The sequence below is a fragment of the Eublepharis macularius genome, chromosome 3 (genome assembly GCF_028583425.1).
Source record: "Eublepharis macularius isolate TG4126 chromosome 3, MPM_Emac_v1.0, whole genome shotgun sequence".
Lineage (NCBI taxonomy): Eukaryota > Metazoa > Chordata > Lepidosauria > Squamata > Eublepharidae > Eublepharis > Eublepharis macularius.
In genome coordinates, this window is record NC_072792.1 from 185,396,495 (window position 1) to 185,418,607 (window position 22,113).

Genomic DNA, 22,113 nt, shown 5'->3' on the forward strand with positions numbered 1-22,113 from the left:
GTATCAGCTGCTTGACCCCCTCTCCACAATTCTTGAGAAGTTGCATTCGTTTGTCACTCGTTTCTAAGTCAAGTGGGTCATTTCCTAGTCATTTCATTGCAATTCAGCTCCCTTGTGGAAATCGGACATTTTCAGTATGTTCTCCTCTATGGCCACTACCTTGACCGGAAAATACAGTTGGCAGCTAAATGGAATGTTGAGAGTGAATTCAGGAATGTCAGCCCCGTGGGGCAAATCGGTTCTCCCTTTCTTTCTAAGTACCACAGCACAGAGACGTTAATGGGACGAAGAATTTCTTCCAATGAGACCACGAAACACCGTCCTTCCGTGCTGTGGCAACGTTGCCACCCTTTCGGCATTTTAACCTTCCTTCCTCCCACCGTGCTGTGGCAACGTTGCCACCCTTTCGGCATTTTAACCTTCCTTCCTCCCACCATTCGCTAAACAAACCGAGGATCTTGGGACCAACATTTGTTCCTTCGTGGAGCCACAGGAGCCAGCTGGCATTCCTGAGGAACCAAACTCGTTCCTGCCACAGGAAGATGATCTAGGATGCAGAATTTGTTAGCAGCTATTGTGTGAGGGCGTTTCATCCACACGCAATTATGAATTGGTGATGTGGTAACTGAGCTCATTCCTCACCAGATCCTTCCGAGTGGCTGTCATGAGGCATGTGGTTGCACGTGAGGAGACGATGCGCGTTCAGAAAGTTCGATACAGTCGGTTGGCCAAGAAACGACGACACACATGAATTAGACGGTGGCTGTGGTTCCCTTGAGGTTGCGTTGTTCCTTCAGGATTAGCCCTCCAAAAGACCGTGGTCCCCTGCCGTGTGGCCGCTACCATCTACAGAAGGGGGAAGATACTTTGTAGGACACCTAATGGAATTGGCAACGTGTGTGGTGCTCAGGTAGAGCGGGTTGGTTAGAAGAGATTCGCCTTGAGGGGGTTTGGCTTCCTATGGAAAGAAGACAGGACGCCGGAGAAAGGTCCTGGCATGGCTTCAGCCGGCTGCCAAGCTTTCAGGAGATCGGCTGTGTTGGTGGCACCATTGCTGGTGGTCACGCCAGGCCAGAGGGGAGCCTTGAGCGCCTGGGTGACATGGCTGGGCCCCAGGCCTTGCCCGGTGCCAGGACTTGGGCTCAAGCTGCTGCCAGGACTGTTCAGGTTGCCGGTTGTGGGTAAAGAGGCAGTGCTGTCAGGGGTTGGGCTGCAGTTAGATTCCTTGGACTCATCATCTTCCGAAGACGAGCGGGGGTCGGGCTTCTTGCTAGCTGTGGAGCTGCCATTGTTGGCATTCTGCCCTTTAGCATTGGCCGCCCGCTCTTGCTTGCGGAACTTGGCACGGCGGTTCTGGAACCAAACCTGGATGAAAAAGAGACAGGCAGGCATTGAGGGTGTGGCCAAAACACTTGGAAGCTGTCCTTGATTTATATAAGAAGGTCCACTGGAGCCCACAAATGAGGAACAAGGAGTATATTCCAGCAATGTATAACATTAGGTTCATAGCCAGTGATGTTACAATGCAAAAAAATTCATTATATAAAACAAATAAGAGTGCAATATCCAAATTACCAGGGCTTTTTTTCAGTGGGAACACAGTGGAATGGAGTTCCGGCACCTCTTAAAAATGGTCACATGGCCGGTGTCCCCGCCCCCTGATCTCCAGACAGAGGGGAGTTTAGATTGCCCTCCGTGCCACCAAGCAGCGCGGAGGGCAATCTAAACTCCCCTCTGTCTGGAGATCAGGGGGCGGGGACACCGGCCATGTGACCATTTTTGCCAAGGGCAATTTAAACTTTAAAAAAATTCCCCCTTGTTCCAGCTGACCCAAAGTGACGTCATTGTGCAGTCTTGAGTTCCACCACCTCTTTTCCCAGAAAAAAGCCCTGCCAATTACATAATCTAACAAAACATATAGAAAGATCATGTGTTTAGAGATTATTTTCTTTCACCAAGGATAAAGTATCCCATTCAAATAAAATTTCTGTCCAACTTTCACCTGCAGTCTACGTGATTCAAGGGAGCAACTAAATCATGTTAGAGACAAGTGACAACTATTGATTCGGAGCTTTGCCATTGGAAAGGTAATGTTTAATAACCACCCAGCAAAGACTTCGAAACAACGTTCTGCTAGCTGATTACCACTTCCTGAATTCAGCACCTACATTTTCTTTGGCTGTAATCTTTGGATTCCTATAGATGAGAGGCGGACATACAATTCATTTGAATTGGAAATTTTATCCTTAGTGAAAGAAAATAATGTAAGCCACAAGGAAAGGTGGGGCATAAATATTTTAACTGATAAATATTTATTGTGTGTGATGTAACAGTGTGGAATAGGGGTTAGAGAATTCGGTTAGGATCTGGGTGGCCCAGGTTCAAATCCCCACTGCGCCGTGGAAGCTTACTGGGTCGCTTCGGGCCTATCATACACTCTTCCCATGTACATGTCAGGCCTGTGTTCCCTCATGCTGCTCTGCATGAAATGTGTTAGGGGGGTGCACTGCCATTCTTAAGGGTTTGGTTGCCTCCCTTAAATGTCTTAGTTGGCTAGGCAAGTGCACCTTGCCTTCAGTGCACGTACAGGCAATAACAACAACAACAGGCCTTTTATACTGCTCTTCTAGACAGATTAGTGCCTCACCCAGAGCGGTGAACAAGTTAGTGTTGTTATTATCCCCACAATGCAGCTGGGGAGCTGGGCTGGGAGGAGTGGCTGACTCAAGGCCACCTACTGAGCTCATGGCAGGAGTGGGATTCGAACCAGCAGAGTGCTGATTTGCAGCTGGACCACAGTTCAACTTAACACCCACTCAGAATAGCTTAAAAGCTATGTTGTTATTATCCCCACAACAACAATCACCCTGTGAGGTGGGTGGGGCTGAGAGAGCTTCAAGAAGCTGTGACTGACCCAAGGTCACCCAGCTGGCTTCAAGCGGTGGAGTGGAGAATCAAACCTGGCTCTCCAGATTCAAGTCCTGCCTCTCTTAACCACAACACCAGACATCAGTTTATGAATGTCGAGGTCCCCTGCAGTTCACAGGCTGCCATTTCACAACCTGAAGCTGCCGAGTTCTGCTTTGGGACTATCGAGAATGTACTGTAGAACAGCTATAGTTTTCAAATCATATCTTCATCCCAAAGATCACCTCCGACTCTCCTCTTTTAAAACCACAGAAGGAAGCACGGTGAACGAACACAGCAGGGGCTCAGGGGCTTGGGCCCAGGGTGTGGTGCTTACAAAGCATCCCACAGTAAAGGCCTGGGATGCTACAAGCACACACCCGTTTTCCTCTGGGGGATGCAGGAGGCTTTGCTAGCAGCAGGCCTGCCCATCTATTTTGAGCAAGAGGATCTTATTTAGAATGGGTGGGTGGGAAACACTCACTCACTCACTCACTCACTCACTCACACACGATGCACTTACCTGCACTCTGGCTTCAGTGAGGTCTATTTTGAGGGCCAGCTCTTCCCTGGTGTAGATGTCCGGGTAGTGAGTCTCAGCAAAAACTCTCTCCAGCTCTTTCAGCTGTGAGCTGGTGAACGTTGTCCGAATCCTCCGCTGCTTCCTTTTCTCATTGATGGTGGACGGGTCCGAGAAAAACTTGTAGGGAACTAGTTGGGAGAACAAACAGAGAAGAGCGCTTGGCTTAGAACTGGAAATTAGGAGGGGTCTTTTCCAGGATAAGGCACCTGAAAGGGGCAGATATTGCGGCCTGTTATCTAGGAGAATGAGATGGTACTTCAAGGTTTTCAAACACTGGTAGAACCACCTGCCTGTCGCCATTTTACCCTCGGCATTGATGGATATAGATTTGGAGGTTTTTTATATACTTATTTTTATATACTAAACCTATGCTTTTTCAGTATTACATGCTTTGCACTTTTTCTATGCTCAGGAGCCAAAGTACTACTTGTAGTGTAACCTGTAAGAATTTGACACTTGAAACAAGAAGACTTGAAACTCTGTAAGAACTGGTATACTGCTTTTAGGGCTGCACTTATATTATATGTTATATTATTCTATAGATTCCAATAGAAATCAGTACCAGAGAGCCTTTTGTAGAAAACTGATTTGACGCAGCAAGCTGGTTTTGGCCACCTGTGGTATTATCTTCCTTAAAGCTGAGAAGAAACTGGGGAAAAGGGCACGAATAGGAAAACATCCTATCCACAGAATACAGTTATCAGAAGATATCAAGGCACCAGATTGAGACTCATTGGCGCCCTTGAAAGTATTATGCCCAGAAGAAAGTAGGTAAAAGGTTAGACAGTGTCCTTCCAAAATGAGGGCAGAGGAAAAAAAACTGTGAAGACTGGAATTCCCCCAAATAGAGGGGCCAGCCCAGAATTGCATCTTCAAATCAGAACTGACCCTAGATATGTTACGAGCCAATAAGATATCAAATATTAGAATATTGTAATATTGTTATGATTATCTGAAAGTACTAATTGCCTGTGCTTCTATTGTAATTTTGATGAGCTCCGGACACAAGGAGACCACCTACTCCTGTGAAAATGGGCTCCTCCATTGTTTAAATTAAACAATCATATATTGCTTCATTCTACAGGACTCTGTGGTGTGTCTCTCTCTCTTATTGTGATTGGTGAGAGGGACACCTAAGGCACAAGTTTGTGCATAACACCATAGATCTTGAGTGCCTCTGAAATCTGAGGAGAATACCTTTGGCTGGTATCGCACGAGTTTCTGAAACGACAACACTGAATCATTTCGGACACTACTCAAAATGAGTACTAGCAAGGTGGCCTGAAGGAATGCAGAACCTAATTCTGCCCCAGCGGATTCCCCCATCACTCTGTGGTTTTGTTTTTGCATATAGGGGGATTGTGCAATAAGAATTCTCCAATGTTGACTGAAGTGTTTTAATTATTACGCCGCTTGTTTCATATATTTTTATCCGCTCTGAGCCTGGTTCTCAGGGAGAGTGGAATACAAATGTAATACGTAAATAAAAGAAGAAAAGGCTATGCATGGTAACCTGGGACTGGGTCCAAAAGAATAGTGCCGCTTGCACTTGTAGAAAGAGGAGTTAATTGTTCAAATAATACAACATTTGCAAAATGGTATAAAGCATATTCTACACTATGAAATCAGATGTTCTCTCACCAGGAAAAGGTGGGCACTGTGATCTACATAGATTGTGCCATCCATATATATTTGCATCATTTATTCTTCTTCTGGAACTTGTTTGTGGAATATGAAGGTTTTATAACAATAATATTTGATTTATATCTCACCCTTCAGGACAACTTAATGCCCACTCAGAGCAGTTTACAAAGTATGTTGTTGTTATCCTCACAACAAAACACCCTGTGAGGTGGGTGGGGCTGAGAGAGCTCCAGAGAGCTGTGACTGACCCAAGGCCACCCAGCTGGCTTCAAGCAGAGGAATAGGGAATCAAACACAATTCTCCAGATTAGAGTCCTGCTGCTCTTAACCACTACACCAAACTGGCTCCCTGATGTTGAATTCCCCATTCTGTACTAAGTTCCATGCTTGTGTGGAACGGGGTGGGGAGTTGGAGACTGTGGTGTGGGATATTGGGCGAGCCTAACACTTTGCTCTGAAATTATGTTACATCTCAAGTGGCTGAGGTGGTTCAGTGTTTTCCTGCCAGGGCACCTTGACGATCACAGAACCAAAGAGCTGGGAGGAACCCCAAAGGTCATCTAGTCCAACCCCTTGCACAATGCAAGCAATTTACAGCTACCACCCCACACTCCACCAGTGATCCCTGCTCAATGCTCAGAGGAAGGTGGGGGGGGGGAACCAAGATCCCCATGGAACAGATTTTTATCCGTGTCTTTACTAAGGCTTCCACTATGGCACAGAGTTGTTTTCTACTGCCCCAGCAGGTTGGATCAGAACCAACGGCTTGAAATTAAATCAAAAGAATTTTCAGCTAAACTTTAGGAAGAACTTCCTGACAGTCGGAGCGGTCCCTCAGTGGAACAGGCTTCCTCGGGACGTGGTGAGCTCACTTTCTTTGGAGGTTTTTAAGCAGAGGCTCAATGGCCACCTGACAGCAAGGCTGATTCTGTGAACCTGGGCAGATCATGAGGGGGTGGGCAGGAAGGGCTGAATCAGTGCTTACTTCTTGCAGCCCCTTCTTACATGCCCAGGGTAATGCCAATTGCTGCTCTGGGGTCAGAAAGCAATTTTCCCCAGGCCAGTTCGGCTAGGGATCCTGGAGGTTTTTTGCCCTCTTCTGGGCATGGAGCAGGGGGCACTGGGTGTGTGTGTGGTGGGGGGAGGTAGTTGTGAATTTCCTGCATTGTGCAGAGGGTTGGACTAGATGACCCTGGAGGTCCCTTCCCACCCTATGATTCTATCTCATCCTAAAGATGTATCTTTACTCTTGGATAGCTTTCAGCAATTCATTAAGACTTGCCAAACTGAACCTGCTCTTTGAACAGGTTTTGCTTATCAGTACAAAGATTTATAGTGTTCTTCTTGCAAGGCTTTTTCCCCCTCAAGACACCCAGAAACCTTCTAGAGTTTATTTATTTCTTTTTATTGAAATACACCCTAGTCTTTTAAAGAAGCAAGATATCAAAACATATATGATTATTAATATAAATCCTACAAACATGGAACACAGAAAAGCAATAAGAATTAGGTTTGCTAACATTTCCTAATTGACTCTTAAGTTTAAAACAATCAAAGTTTCTATGAAATGCATTAAGATTCCCATAGCAATGGTAAAATTCTCACCTAGGTCCCCAAGAGATTTCTTTCAGTCCAAACTCTGATGTACTATATAAGTTGGCAATTTTATAGGTTATCAGGCAAATATCTAAGATCTTTTTCATGTGATAACATAGATAAACTATGATTGATTTAATGCTTAATTAAATATCCATATTTTCTATTGTATAACATTCTAATTAGCCAAAAAGTGATGTTATATCCAACTTGCAAAACAAAACTATATATCTGTGAGAGGTGACAGAAAAAAAGTTAAGTTAGTAGATCACCATTAGTCCATTCTGTGACTGAAGAACATTAAGTTAGATAGAGTCCACTATTTTTAATTGGCTGTCAAAAATGAAAGCACGCCTAGGTTTAGTAAAGAGTCCAGTAGCACCTTTAAGACTAACCAACTTCACTGTAGCATAAGTTTTCGAGAACCACAGCTCTCTTTGTCAAATGCATCTGACGAAGAGAGCGGTGGTTCTCGAAAGCTTATGTTTCAATAAAGTTGGTTAGTCTTAAAGGCGCGACTGGACTCTTTACTGTTTTGCTGCTACAGACTAAGACGGCTAACTCCTCTGGATCTAACACCTATATTTGTTATACAACACTCTGAAAAAACTACAAGACAGTTCATGCAAAGTACAGAAGTTCACTTAGAATACAAGAGTATTGCTTTGTGTAATGTGTCTTAAACTATATCACTGCCACAACCAGCCAATCTGGCCTGGAGGAAAGGCCATCCTGACCCCAGAGTGGAGACTGGCACATAAGAAAGGCCCACATGAGCCAAGCATTGGCTAATCCCTCCCTGCATGCCAAGCTCAGACTTGGCAGGTCACCCTTGTACCAGCCCAACATTTTCAGGTTGTAAAAATTTCCCCAAAGTGCCCTAGAGCCTGGGTAGGAAGCAATTGGGCAATTCTAGCAGGAAGTCCTGCAAACCTTTCCTGCTAACCCAATATTGCAGCAACTCAAAGGAGGGCTGCGTATGCTCAGGGAAAGCAGGGTGCATGGGCTCACGGGTCCTTTTGTATTGCACAGCGACAGGGCTGGGTGCTGGCTGGACCAAAGTCCTGGGTGCGAGTGCAGGTAAGGCCAGGCTGGCTCAGGAAAAGATTTGCTGATGGTCAGACACGGAGGGGAGGCAGCAGATGCAGGTGCAGGAAGGGCTCTGCGGAGGGCCTGTTTCAGGCATCCTGGGAGGCAGACAGAAGACATGGATGGGGGAAGAGAGAGAGACATCGGCCTCTGATGAACACTGGAGTCCTGAGACTGCCGGGGTAAAAGGACGAGTCCTCTCGCGGACCAAAAACTGGCTAATGAATAGGAAGCAGAGAGTGAGTATAAGTGGGCAAATATTCACAGCGGAGGGTGGTAAGCAGTGGGGTGCCGCAGGGCTCAGTATCGGGTTCGGTGCTTTTTAACTTGTTCATTAATGATTTGGAGTTGGAGGTAAGCTGTGAAGTGGCTAAGTTTGCGGATGACACTAAATTGTTCTCAGGGTGGTGAGAACCAGGGAGGGTCGTGAGGCACTCCAGAGGGATCTGTCGAGGCTGGGCGAGTGGGCGTCAACGTGGCCAATGAGGTTCCACGTGGCCAAGTGCAAAGTAATGCACATTGGGGCCAAAAATCCCAAATATAAATACGCAATGATGGGGTCCGAACTGGCGGAGACTGACCAAGAGAGAGATCGTGGAGTTGTGGTGGATAACTCACTGAAAATGTCGATACAGTGTGTGACGGCAATAAAAAAAGGCCAACGCTATGCTGGGGATTATTAGGAAGGGAACTGAAAACAAATCAGCTAGTATCCTAATGCCCCTGTATAAATCAATGGTACGGCCTCGTTCGGAATACTGTGTACAATTCTGGTCACCACACTTCAAAAGAGATATCATAGCCCTGGAAAAAGTGCCGAAAAGGGCAACTAGAATGATTAAAGGGATGGAACACTTCCCCTGTGAAGAAAGGTTAAAGCGCTTGGGGCCCTTTAGCTTGGAGAAACGACGACTGAGGGGAGACGTGATAGAGGTCTACAAGATTATGCATGGGATAGAGAAGGTAGCGAAAGAAGTATTTTTCTCCCTTTCTCACAATACAACAACTCGTGGGTACTCAATGAAATTGCTGAGCAGTCGGGTTAGAACGGATAAAAGGAAGTACTTCTTCACCCAAAGAGTGATTAACACATGGAACTCACTGCCACAGGAGGTGGTGGCAGCTTCAAGCATAGACAGCTTCAAGAGGGGATTGGATAAACATGTGGAGCAGAGGTCCATCAGTGGCTATGAGCCACAAGGTATAGATGGTACTCTCTGTCTAGGGCAGTGATGCTCTGTATTCTTGGTGTGTGGGGGGGGGATCAGTGGGTGGTCTTCTAGTGTCCCTTCGCCACTGGCAGACATCCTGGTGACACCTGGTGTTTTGGCCACTGTGTGACACAGAGTGTTGGACTGGATGGGCCATTGGCCTGATCCAACATGGCTTCTCTTATGTTCTTATGTTCTCTTATGGGCCTTCCTCTGGCCAGCGCTTGTGCTGACGGACATTTCTAAATTCTGCGATGGGTACAAAGCATGCCCACGTTTGCCTCTCACGTTTCCATCATTCTCTTCTTGCAGCAAGAGCTGTGAGAAAAGGAATACCCGATCCCTAAACTCTAGAAGTCCTGCACTACATTCTGCTCATATGGCGCCGGGTGCTCCCCACACTTATCCAAGCCTTTGGCAACCTGAAAGGGAGGAGCCTTCTTGAAGGGGGAAGGGCAGACAGCAGCAGTCCTGGAAAGGACACCCCCCCAACCACACCCCCTCCCCAAAGAGCCAGCTGAAGAGAAAGGAGGGGCTATTCTGGAAGCAGCTGAGAGGCTGGTTCCCGGGTAGTTTCGACGCGCGCTGCCTCTTTCAACCCAGATTTTAAAGGAATCCTTACTTACAGTTGGAGCCAGTAAGCAAGACATGGTTCAGTCAGAAGCCAGGTACATCTTTAGATTTATTTGTAGACTAGCAGTAAATTCATGATGACTTTTGCATCCTTGCTTGAGGGGGTAAGTTGCTGAACAAAGGAGGGAAGAGGACCATAAAACTACTAGCACTCTAACAGGAAGATCTACAATAAACTTCTCAAATGTCCCGCTGTCCCAATGTTGGAGAGGGAACTACAATTCCCATGAGTACCAATTGTTAAAGGGACAGCACATAGTTCTGACTACGCAGATACAGAGGCTTGCTAAGCTGTGGTGACAGTACAGCGGCCACTGGGCCATGGGGGTGGGGTGGGGGAGCTCTGGAACCAGTGGCCTTCCAGCATCCCCCCCCCCCCGCTGTAAACTACATGGCGGATCCATTCTGTTTCTTTTCCTGTATATATTTTTTTATTTATTTGAGCAATAAACAATACATAAAAGATAAAAACAAAATTATCTATCAAACAAACCAAATTAACAATACATATAAACATAAAAAGGAAAAGGAGAAAAATGAGAAGAAAAAGAAGACAGAGAAAGAAAATAAAAGAAAAACTAACAGCACAATCCTTAGCAGAGTTACGTTGGTCGAAGCCCATTGATTTCAGTGGGCTCAGACTGGAGTAACCTTGCTTAGGACTGCTCTGTAACTAAACTACAACCAGGGTTCCAATTTTCTCCCAAACAAATATATATCATTTTCAAATTTTCACTTGCTCTGTGTGAAGAAATGCCCTCTTTTTTCGAAAGTTTGTATTCCTTAATCCATAAATCCACATACCATCAAATCAGTATTATCTATTTCATATTTTTAAAAAGGTAAAGGTAGTCCCCTGCGCAAGCACCGAGTCATTACTGACCCATGGGGGGACATCGCATCACAACGTTTTCTTGGTAGACTTTTATTACGGGGTGGTTTGCCATGGCCTTCCCCAGTCATCAACACTTAACCCCCAGGAAACTGGGAACTCATTTTACAGACCTCGAAAGGATGGAAGGCTGAGTCAACCCTGAGCCGGCTACCTGAACCCGGCTTCCGCCAGGATCGAACTCAGGTCATGAGCAGAGCTTGGGCTGCAGTACTGCAGCTTACCACTCTGCGCCATGGGGCTCTTGAATCTATTTCATATAAAAAGCCTAAAAAGCCTATAAAATCCACTCTGTTTCTGAACCCAAAACCAGTTTGTCTCTTGGCAGAACACATGGAGGGGGGGATTCCAAAATCACACACACAGCACCAAGAAAAGGCCAGCTGTTTGTTTAAATAGTAGTACCCTGCCTTTTCCTTGTGGCTTAATGGTGTTTGCAATTCCTAAAATTAGAAACACACAAAACATAATAAACCCTCATATCCTCCTCCTCAAGAAAATGCCCACAGCTTAAATCCCATTAAAAGCCCTTGCAAATCAAAAGCTTTTGAAACTTTTAAAGACACCCTGTGCCCTTAGCCGCAGCTTAGAAGGTTGTATTATTGTAGCAAACTCGCCTTATTGGGAGCTCGACCAAAGACGGCCCGTTCTGGCCTGTAGTAGAGACACGTCTTTGGACTCTGAACAGACGACGAAGAACCCGGGACAGCCTTCTGCCTGCACAGCTTCTGCGAGCCCACCCTCTCCTGCAGACTTCAGGTGGTCCCAACATCATATTTATTTATTAATTGGACTTATCGTCCGCTCTCCCCACGATGCAGGCTCAGAGCGGATCACCACCCAATTAAAATACAATATACTATCACAGGCCATGAAGGGCTTTAAAGGTCATAAACAACATCTTGAATTGAATTCAAAAACAAACAGGCAGCCAGTGTGGTTATTTTCGGAGAGGAGGCATGCCTTCCCCTAGGCTAACTGCTGGGCTGCCACATTCTGAACCAGTTGGAGTTTCTGGATGTCTCCAAGGGAAGCCCAATGTACAGGACATGGCAGTAATCCAGCATGAAGCAAATCAAGGTTATGAAAGCATGGATTCATTGACTAGGGAGGGAGTTGGTGAAAACAAGCTGGCAACCCATGTGTAGTCGTTTTACGCTAAGTGGGATGTGCCCCCATTTGCTAGCATCTGCCAGTAATCAGGCTGCTGCCTTCTGGACTAGCTAGAGCTTCTGAGCTGTCTTTAAGGGCAGCCCCAAAGCAGAACTGATGGCAGAACTGATCAGCCGAGTCTGAGAAAGGAGAGAGTTAGGGAAGCAGACGCAGCTGACGGAAGGCACTCTTGGCCACACTCCAGCCAGCCCTTCAGGCAGCAAGGTTGGGCCCATGAGCACCCCAAGCTCCTTCGCCTGCTCTGCAGATGCCAGCTCCGCTCCATCCAAGGCAAGTGGATCCGAGCAGCCTTCCTGACCAGCATCGCCTTCGTCTTGTCTGGATTGAGCCTCGGCTCGGTCTGTCTCAGCCACCTGGCCCCAGCCTCCAAGCGCTGGCTCAGAGCCAAGACCGGTGCATCTTGGAGGCTTCGCGGGTGAAATACGGAGCTGTGTTTCATCTGCATGTTGATGGTCTTACGAAGCAGCCTCAGATATCTAACGCAGACCGTGGCTGAGAGAATCCCATGCGCTCCGCAGCACGTATCCCGTTCTGCTGATTGGGCCCCTTTGGTGGAAGCCCTTTCTGTCTGCTCAGACAGGGAAGACCAGAGCCACTGAAGAACTGCTCCTCTAATGTCAGCGCAGTGTTCCAACCAGGGGCTTAGAACAGAGTGGCCAGCTGTTCCAAGGGCCGCTGACAGCGCTATGAGGGAAGGTTGCCCCCGTCCAGCTTTGAACAGAGATCATCCATCCGTGCCACTCAAGTTGTCTTGGTTCCGAACCCAGGCCTGAAGGCAGGCTGAAGTGGGTCGGGGCAGGTGTGTCCTCCAGGAACCCCTGAAGGCGCTCTGTCCCCACATGTTCTGTCGTCTTTCCTAAAAAAGGGAAATTGGAGACTGACCTGTCACTGGCCACTGTATCCTTCCTTAGCCAGTGAATTTTTTGGAAATCAGAATTCTGTCAAGTGCTGCCTTCCAAGCTCTGGGCAGAGCTCCCTCACTCATAAAAGGCATTAACGACTCTAACCAGCAGCTCCAGCACCTTTTCCAGGCATGAGTTTGAAAGTCAAGGTGGGCATTGATCAGGAGCGCCACTGAAGGCGGTCATACCCTTTCGGCCTCTGTCCGACAAATCAGTCTGAATCTGTCTATGGAAGACAGTCAAGCAGGTGCTTCTTGTGCTACACCCACCGCACCCACCTTCGGCTGGGCCCCCGAGTTAGAACGGATGAAAGAGATTTCATTAGCAAAGAACCTTGCAAAAATATCACAGTTGGGGGCCAAATTATCACCGTTGGTGGGGTTGGACTTATTTATTTATAATTTTTTAAAATATATTTAATCAGATTTATAGCCTGCTCGCTCTTCAACCATGTTATCATGTAAGTAAAAACATGGTACCATAAATAGTATAAAAACATCACTATACAATTTGGTAAAAACAGCAGCACAGATATTGCACAACCCTCCAGCATCAACAAACCCCTTATTTATACCCCCCTTTCTCCCCATTGGGGACACAACGCAGCTTACAATGGAAAAAAGGAGAAGAGTGTATCTTCACAACAGCCCTGTGAGGTAGGATAGGTGGAGCAAATGTGGATGGCCCAAGGTCACCCAGTGGGCTTTCATGGTCGAGGGGTGACTCGAACCTTGGTCGCCCAGGTCCTAGTCTAACATTCTAACCACTACACCAGAACAGCTTCCTGCCTTTCTGCCCAACCAAGGCTACCTAGGCAGTAACAAAAAAAAAATAAGCATCATAAAAACACATCATGATACCAATTAAAAATAGGTCTTAAAAATACACATATGAAACAGAAGGTAGCCAAGTAATACCTAAGGCAGGAAGGAGGAATCACTGAGGCAGCACCAGACAAAAGAAAAAAGCCTTCACCTGCTGCCTGAAGACAATAAGAGGACAGACAAATACCCCCAGGGAGGGAGTTCCGTATTTTTGGCACCATGACCCAAAGGCCCGCTGTCGGGTGGACTTAGTTTTTATCAAGTCACGAACCACGCTCCAAACAATTCCTGTAAGGGGAACAAGATTTGACCGGTGCAGTGATAGCAGAGAAGAAAGCTGCTTATCTCAACATCCCTGCTGCCTCCTCGGCCTGCTCATGAGCTGTACTACAGCATGCTCTGCTTGATACACCCCAGATCTTTCACCAACAATGTGCAGTTGTCTCCTAGTCCATTTTTATACCCACCAGTTCCCTCATACATTGCTTGGTTAAGGTGTATGAAGAAGAAGAAATTAAGTCTATTTCTGACCAGTATGCAACCTTCCAGAGTCACACAGTGCTCTTAAGCAGAATCAATCTTGAACCATTTGGATGTCCAACATTCTGGGTGTTTCTCTAGTCAAAGCCTTGCAAGGGCTGAGATTGGCTCCAACCATTCGTGGCGCAGAGTGTTTGGCAGGACAAAAATACCTGGAACCAGCCCTGACAATATTTTAAAATTAATCCAGTGCCATTGATAGCTAATCATATATCCTATAATCAGAAATGCAGACAAATGTTTAAGGAATTATCGTCTATGTAAACCCTCCCCTCCTCCCTTCAGTGAGGAAGAAGACGCCTAAAGCAAGCTATTTGCGCCCCATCCATTCCATAGTATAAAAGGTGAACGGAAAGTGCTCCAGAAAGGAACATTTTAATAGAATTCAAAGCCTTGCACAATGGTGCAGGGCTGGCCACACAACTGCACACACAAGCTATCCAGGGCAATAATATTTTGCAAGGGCCCCGAGGAAAAGACCCCCTCCATGCAAGCCAAAAGGGGCGGGTCAGAGGGCCCCTGGCAGTGCTGCAAAGAATGCTAGTTGTACAATAAATAGCTTTTGGGGGAGGGAGGCAAAGCATCTGGGAATATTCTCCCCTCCAAAAATCGTTTGCGCCTCATCCTCTGCTACTAGATATCCCGGGAAGCAACACAACGTCAGCTAACAAGGCGTGGAGGAAACGCAAAAGAGCAACTCGTTCATCAGCCGCCTTGAGCATTTTCTTTGTAAAGGAAAAATGTCCCAAGTCAGAAAAGAAAAGCGTCTGTTGGCTGCATTAGGGGCTGCTTCTGAAGGAAAGAACATAACCTGCTTAACATATCTGCTGCTTTAAATATGTACTCCTATGTACCACCAGTGCTTCATGTTGTCTAATGTTAGTCCTAGAATTGATTATGTTCTGCTCCAGTATTTTTTCTACCCTGTATTGGATTCTTGCTAATACTATGTCTTTTAAACTTCTATCTATTTACCCTGTGGCAATGTTTATGAAATGTCCTTGATACTGATTGTACTAATCTCATGCTGTGTAATCCGCCTTGAATCTCAGTGAGAAAGGCGGACTATAAATGACATATGTATTGTCAAAGGCTTTCACGGCCGGAGAACGATGGTTGTTGTGGGTTTTCCGGGCTGTATTGCCGTGGTCTTGGCATTGTAGTTCCTGACGTTTCGCCAGCAGCTGTGGCTGGCATCTTCAGAGGTGTAGCACCAAAAGACAGAGATCTCTCAGTGTCACAATGACATAAATAAAATAAAATAAATAAAATAAAAACAAGATCTTGTTCGTGTCTTGTCTTGAAAACCCTGCAGGGTTGCCATAAATTGGCTGTGACTTGACAGCACTTTTTACATATGGGGGGAGAGCACTCCGGGGCATATTCACTCATTCATTCTTTCATTCATTCATTCATTGTGGGCCTTTCTCAGTGAGACCCAAAAGGGATCACACGGTGCAAGTCAACAGAACCACAGCTAGGACATTCATTTAGCACTTTTTTTTAAAAAATCGCTCTCTTCTGCCAGCAGATATTTCATGCGCCCCAATTTTTTTCCGGATTGGGCCGTCCCATTCTGGCCTTGCTCAAAAGTATTTCTGGGGGTCTTTTTCTGCACAATCCAAAGTCTTGCGTCAGGTTCCTTCCTCTCCCGAACGGGGCTGCTGGAGGAGCCCGTCTCCTGCCTGGGGGACCGCCCTTTCTGTCGCACCTGAGGCCAGAGCGGGGAAGCGTTTTCCCTCCAGGTGCCTCAAGCAAGCTGGCCAAGCCGCCAACCTCTGCCTGCCGTGCAACCCGGGCTTGGCTAGCTGGCCTGAGCCCTCCGGAGCTTCGGGCAGGGCAGCTGCTCTCTGGATGTGCCATGCTGGGGAAAGGGGCGCGCCCCAAGGGAAGTGCTCCAATGCCCTTGCCCAGCAGACCTGCCCCGCCCCCCCTTAATGGGCTCTTTTGTGATAGGGACCATCAAAGCGCCTCGCAATTCGCACTTGATCCGCTGCTTCAAAGGCCGCCCGATGATACTGGGTGGGGTCACTCCGGAGTGACTCCGGAATGCAGCGGCGGGATCCTTCCCCTTGTTCTCACTTAAAACCGGGTCCGCAAAGCCCTCTGGCTCGGCCGGGGCCCCGCGGGTGGCACGCTGGGCTCCTTTCACCTCCAGCTGCCAGGAATTTATTTATTTATTTACTTGTGTCATTTATAGTCCGCCTTTCTCACTGAGACTCAAGGCGGAATCCACAGCGTGAGATTAGCACAAGGACACAAGGTCACCCACTTCCATAACCCACGCCATCGGGGAAATAGATACAAGTTCACAAAGACATTCGCAGGAATCCAATTCAACATAGTGGGGAAGCCTGCGGTCCCTAACTCATTCGCGAAGCATCCGAGAGCCCCTCCCTACAATACAGCCCTCCTATCTGAGTAAAAAGCCTTTTTGAATAATTCGGTTTTGCATCGTTTGGGACGCCACCTCGTTCTTGACCGTGATATTAGGCGCTTACTTGGGAGTAACAGCTATTGAAAATCAAGGAGGCCCGCTTTGGCCCTGAAGTGCGTTCCCCCTCCACCTTCTTAGGGCAATTAGTCCGGAGCGGGCGGAATTCACACGAGCTGCAGCGCCTCGACCGCGCACCGGTTTCCTCGAATATAAAGCCCCGCAGGCGCTGCCGGCGCACAAGGGGGGCCCCTGACAGCGAGAGCTGCGCGCCTCCTCCCTGTGCTCACCTACTTTTTTGGGGGGGGGGGAGAGAAAGATCCCACACGCCTTCACTTCACAAGACTCGGACCAGTAACCTGGATCCACACGGAATTTAAATCTCACCTACTGAGCCAAACAAAAATTACTCCGCACAATACCGGAAAAGCAAGCTGGCACTGTTCACGGATTCAGAGGAGTTAGCCGTGTTAGTCTGTAGTAGCAAAATAGAAAAGAGTCCAGTAGCACCTTAAAGAGTAACCGACTTTATTGTAGCAGAAGCTTTCGAGAGCCGCAGCTCTCTTTGTCAGATGCATGTGACGAAGAGAGCTGTGGTTCTCGAAAGCTTATGCTACAGTAAAGTTGGTTAGTCTTAAAGGTGCTGCTGGACTCTTTTCTATTTTGTACACGGATTGTACTTGGTTCACTGCAACGTGTGAACAGAGCTTACGTGTTCAGTGTGCACGTCACGATTTTAGCACCCCATAACTCGAGCCTTACATTCCACCGCTGCAGGGCCGGACGCGCTATTGCAACGGGTATTCGCGCCCTGGTCCCCCGTTTTATTTTTAGACAGACAATTTATGTTTTATGAGTTGGGGGGTTGCTTTAGCTTGCAAGCCCGCTGGAGCAGAATTCTGGGGAGGCGGCAGGCACCCTCCCTGAAGAACACTTGAAAATCCAAATGGCCGCGCTTGCAGGTGGGCTTCGTTGCACAGGGTGGAGAGGGCCTTAAGCCCCACTCCGTTCGCGGGAGCATCAAATCGCAGCCTCCGCGGGGAGAGGGAGCGAGCCGCTGCTCCCCTTAACTGGTTTCAGAGGCGTTCCCCCAGCCCTAACAGGCGCCTCTTATTTTTGTGGGAACTAAAGACAGTTAAAGCGCTCGATCTCACCGGCCGCTTGATCTGGTTCTTTGCGAACTCTCAGCCACGTCTGGAAGGCCCGGGTCTGGGGCAAACCCAAGCGCGCTGCGCCCGGCGGGCGAGAGAAACCCTCTTCCCGGGGCAAAGGCGGCGGCGGCTCCAAAGGTCAAACCGGCACTCACAACAGGGCTGGATCCTGCTCAAGTGAAGGCTGCGATCCTGAAGGTCTTCCCGGAGAATAACTGCCCCCTCCCCCCTCCAGCGACTTCTGGCCAAGAAGTGCAACAGACCGGACTGGAAGCTGCGCTCTTTCCTTGCAAGGAACATAGCCCGCTTAAATACGGACCTCTGGGAGGACTGACTTCAAAGCGTTTTCACTTTAGCAGGATCGGGCCCTGCCCATTGACCGCGATCTATCGTTCGGGCGGCTCACAGGCTCGGCTGCTACCGTCTCCTCCGTGGCCCGCTCCTCGGAGAACCCGCCCAGAGGCCGGATCCGTTTGAGCCCAAACCACCTCGGTGCTCCCTCGGCCTTGGGATCTGGCACTGGAGCTCCTCGTGGCCGGCAGCGCCAGCGCAGAGAAAAAGTCTCTTGCAGAGCGGCTCCCACTCTGTCCCCATTCCGTCGCCATGGCGCGTTGGTCGCTCCAACCTTTCACGGAGGCCATTTCCACACACGTTGAATAATGCACTTTCAATGCACTTTCGCAATCCTTTGGAAGTGGATTTTTTGTTCCACCCATGGAAAAGCAGTTCCAAATGTTCACTAAAGAGTATTGAAAGTGGATTATCCAACCTGTGTGGAAGCAGCTGGAAAGGAGAACGAAATACCCCTCCGCTGGAAATGGGTCGGGGCCCGCGCAAAAGCCCTGCTTTTTTTGGCCAGAACCGGGACCCCTCCGGGATTATTCTAAAGAAGCGTCCATTTCAGTTCAGGAACAAAGCAAGAAGGAGCAGCCTGCAACAGAGCCCTCTTTAGCGTCAACCTGGACTCTTCGGGAGAAAGAAAATCGGCGTTCGAAGAATAATGCAATTTATTCCAGAAGAAGGTTCGGTGGGTCAGGAAAGGAGCCCCCCCCCCCCCCGGTTTCGGTCCTCTCTTTGAGGTGCCGCTGAGTGCGCTTTCATTCTGTTGCGACAACTAAGCGAATTAAACCCCAATGGGTCGAGATTTTAGGAGGAGGTTTTAGAAGGAAACCGTGCGGTGCAACGGCGGCGGGTCCGTATTGTTGTCGGCTCTCTGGAAAGATAGCGCCGAGTTTGGCAATTTTGCCTCCTCTCGGGGATTCCGTTCGTCTGAACGCACCTCGGGTCAGCTCTGGAAAACCGGCTTCCGGCACCTTTCCCAGGTTCTCCCGATTGCTAAAAATGTCACCAGTATGCATTCCAGGAAACTCCCGCTGGGCAGGGGCTCCGTTTCGGGCCAGGGTGCCGGGAAGAGCCGCGGGGGGTAGGAAGCGTTATTAGGGTGGTTCCGAATCCCCCAACCAAACCCAGATTCGTTCGCTGTTTTCAAAGCGCGAGGGAAACGGCCCAAACCGAAACGAAAGGAGATGGCCGGGCTCAGATTTAGCTTGCAAATGGAGCGGGGGAAACAATGAAAGCGTTCGGGAAATGCAATCGCAGGATTTGGGTCCAGTGGCACCTTAGAGACCAACTGGATTCGGGTCCAGTAGCACCTGAAAGACCAACTAGATTTCCACTAGCACCAACCAGCTTTTCAGGGCATAGATTTTCAGGGTAAAGACCAGATTTGCGTAAGCATCGAAAGTCAAAGCTCCCTTCTTCAGATACTTTTGGGAAATGCAAGTAAATTCGAATCGGAAATCGAAGTCCCCCACCCCACCCCGATGCCACCCAGAGTGTAGATCACTCTGGGCGATTCCGACTTCCACCCTCAAAAGAGGCCGAAAGGAAGCCGAATTAGGAGAAGTCGCTAAGACGACGCTCCTCTGGGCATTTACTTGGGAGTAAGCTCAACAGTGGGACCTAGTTCCAAGCAAAAGAGCGTAGGCTTGGTATAGACAGGACTCCACTGGGACTGGAGATGCTAGTCCGACTGCATTTTAACACACACACACACATACACACACACACCAGCTGTGGGGAGTCGCTGAAGCTCTTCCAGCTCTCCAGCATCAAGAAAAAAATTCCTCAGTTCCCCTCGCCCCACCCCAAGCAGAAAGAGGGGACTGTACGCATTCACACGACGAGAAACCCAGCCTTGAAGATCGCCGCAATTCTGACTTTCCATAAGATCTCGGGGCGCCCAGGTAGCCTTCAGCCCCGGCCTCCCTCCTCTCCTAGCCGAGCGAGTCTGGGATGAAGAGAGAGCCCGAAGGGGCGCCTGGTTGGGGGCAGGAGCTGGGCAGCCTTCAAGTAACACAGAATTCTTCGGCCGCGAAACTGGAAGAGAAGGCTGAGAGCGGGGCAGAAAGGGAAAGACCGGCAACATTTAGGGACGTTACAGTTAGTAACAAGAGGAAAGGCGGCCGTGTTCCCGTGGCATTTCAGTAGGTCTCGTTGTGGATCAGGTTCTTAGAAGGGCCAGGCCAGACTTTTGCTGGGAGCGCCCAATGCGGAGCTCCACGGGATTTTTCACATTTAATTCCCAGTCACCCTGGGTTCCCCATTCGGATTCGGGTCCGTGTCCCGAAGCTCCTCCCCACGGTTCCGATCCGAAAGACCTCTGGAAATTAAACCTCACGAGGCTTTGGGAGCTGGGAACCCTCTCGTCCACCAAGCGCCCGTCCTGGTTTGCGTCGGGAACCGGCAGTCAGAAGCGCCAAAGAGTATTTCCTACTCCGGGGGAGGAGGGGAAACGAGCGTTGTGGCGCCTTGCAAAAGAAGCGGTGTCCCGCGGCACGGCCAGTGTGGCCGCGCTCCAAGTGCCACCAGGTCTTTTCGAAACTGAGCGGGGGGGCCGTGTCGGCATTCGCCTCCCGCTTCTCTTCGGAGCGCCTTTTTCTGGTCAGTTACAAACACTTTTCGGTCCGCTACAAACTTGCCTTGAAATTGACCCGCAGGCTCTTTGAGCCCGAGGGCTGCGGGCGCGCCGCTTGTCCACAGCCTCGGGCCGCGATCCTCAGCAACGACGCTCAACGGGGGGATTTGGAGGCGCTCCCGAACCGAACCGGGTTCTTCTCCGGCTGCGAGCGCCCGGCGCGTCCCCCCGAGGAAGCCCATGAAATATTTCGAGGCGCCCCTTCTGCAAAACACCAAATTAGATTTCTCGCCCTAATCCCTGCATGCGCCCTAACCTGATTACCCCTTAATTCGTTTGGGCTGCGAACGGAGGCGGCGGCGCCGTAACTCGATTAGCGCCAACGTGCGCTCCGGCTCGCCGCATCCTGCGCCCTCGCTGCGCCTACCTGGCGGGGGGCCGGCCCGGGGGCAGGGGCTGCAGGGGGGCCGCAGAGCCGCCGGGCGCCGGGCGGGCCTTACCTGTGGAGTAGGGCGAGGGCTGGTGGTCGCGCAGGGCGCCGAGCGCGCAGTTGGCCGTGCCCAGCGGCGGGCAGGCCGGGTTGGCGCCGAAGCCGCTGCGGATGGGGTTGTACTGGAAGCTGTTGGCCTGGCTGCAGGAGCTGAAGTCGGCGTAGGCCGAGGCCTCCATGGCGGCCATGCAGGAGTCGTAGGAGTTCAGGTAGGAGTAATCCATTTGGTACATGGAGCGCCGCTGCGCCGGGCCGACGGGGCGGGCGGCTGATATAGTTGGCCGCGCTCGGGCCGGGCCAGCGACGAGGCGGAGGGCTCCTTTGCATGACAAAGTCTCCCGGAGTCGATTGGGGGCGGCGGCGCGGGGGGGCGCCCGCAGGCCCCGCCCACCCGTCCATCACTCGCCGCCTTAACCCCTTCGGGCCCCTCCCCAGCCCGGAGGAGGGAGGCGGGCGGGCGGGCGCGATGCCCAGCTGGCACTGGGGGCTGCAAAGAAGAGCGGGGCGCTTCTGCCGTCCGGCAACCCCCAGCAACATCTTCTCAGACTGTGCCCCCCCTCCAAGCCCACGGGGGGGGGAACTCTTCCTTTCTCTGCTGAAGAAAAGGCCTGGCCTCCCCCGCAGGGGTGTTGTGCCTCCTCGCGCTGAACTCCCAGAATGGCCCCAGACCCGCGGCCAGTTGCTTCCTTCTATCATGACACGTGTCTTCTTCCTGTGCCGTGACGGGACCTGCGGGTCGGCAGGGGCATTCTGAGGCTTGTGCCCCCCCTCTCAGAGGAGTCAAGAAGACCGGGCGGGGGCGCTTTGCCCACCGCACTTTGGGCTTGGCGGCGGCTGCGGGTTCAAGGGGCGACGCTTCCAGAAGGGGCGACACTGAAATGGTGGTTTAGGGTTGCAGGAGTTGCCCCTTTCTGCCAGACGCCAGGTTTTCTCTTTCTCTGAGACAAGCCGCACTCCTTTTCTTCCTCGTGGCCTACCTTGCAGGGTTGCCAAAGACGGGCTCCGATTATAGGGGTGCCAGCTCTGGCTTGGGAAATTCCTGGAGATTTGGGGGGCGGAGCATGAAGAGTGCGGGGTTTGGGAAGGCGAGAGACCTGAGCAGGTTATAACGTCATAGAGTCCACCCT

General features: G+C 49.8%; 1 protein-coding gene across 1 annotated transcript; it reads right to left on the minus strand.

Annotated features, from left to right (window-relative positions):
* Nucleotides 1–924: 924 nt before the first annotated feature.
* Nucleotides 925–21,219, minus strand: PHOX2A (paired like homeobox 2A). Its single transcript, XM_054974831.1, has 3 exons — nucleotides 20,997–21,219; nucleotides 3,431–3,618; nucleotides 925–1,365 (listed from the first exon to the last, which is right to left on the minus strand). The coding sequence occupies exons 1-3, from the start codon at nucleotides 21,217–21,219 to the stop codon at nucleotides 925–927; spliced, it is 852 nt and encodes a 283-aa protein (XP_054830806.1).
* Between the last annotated feature and the right edge of the window lie 894 nt (nucleotides 21,220–22,113).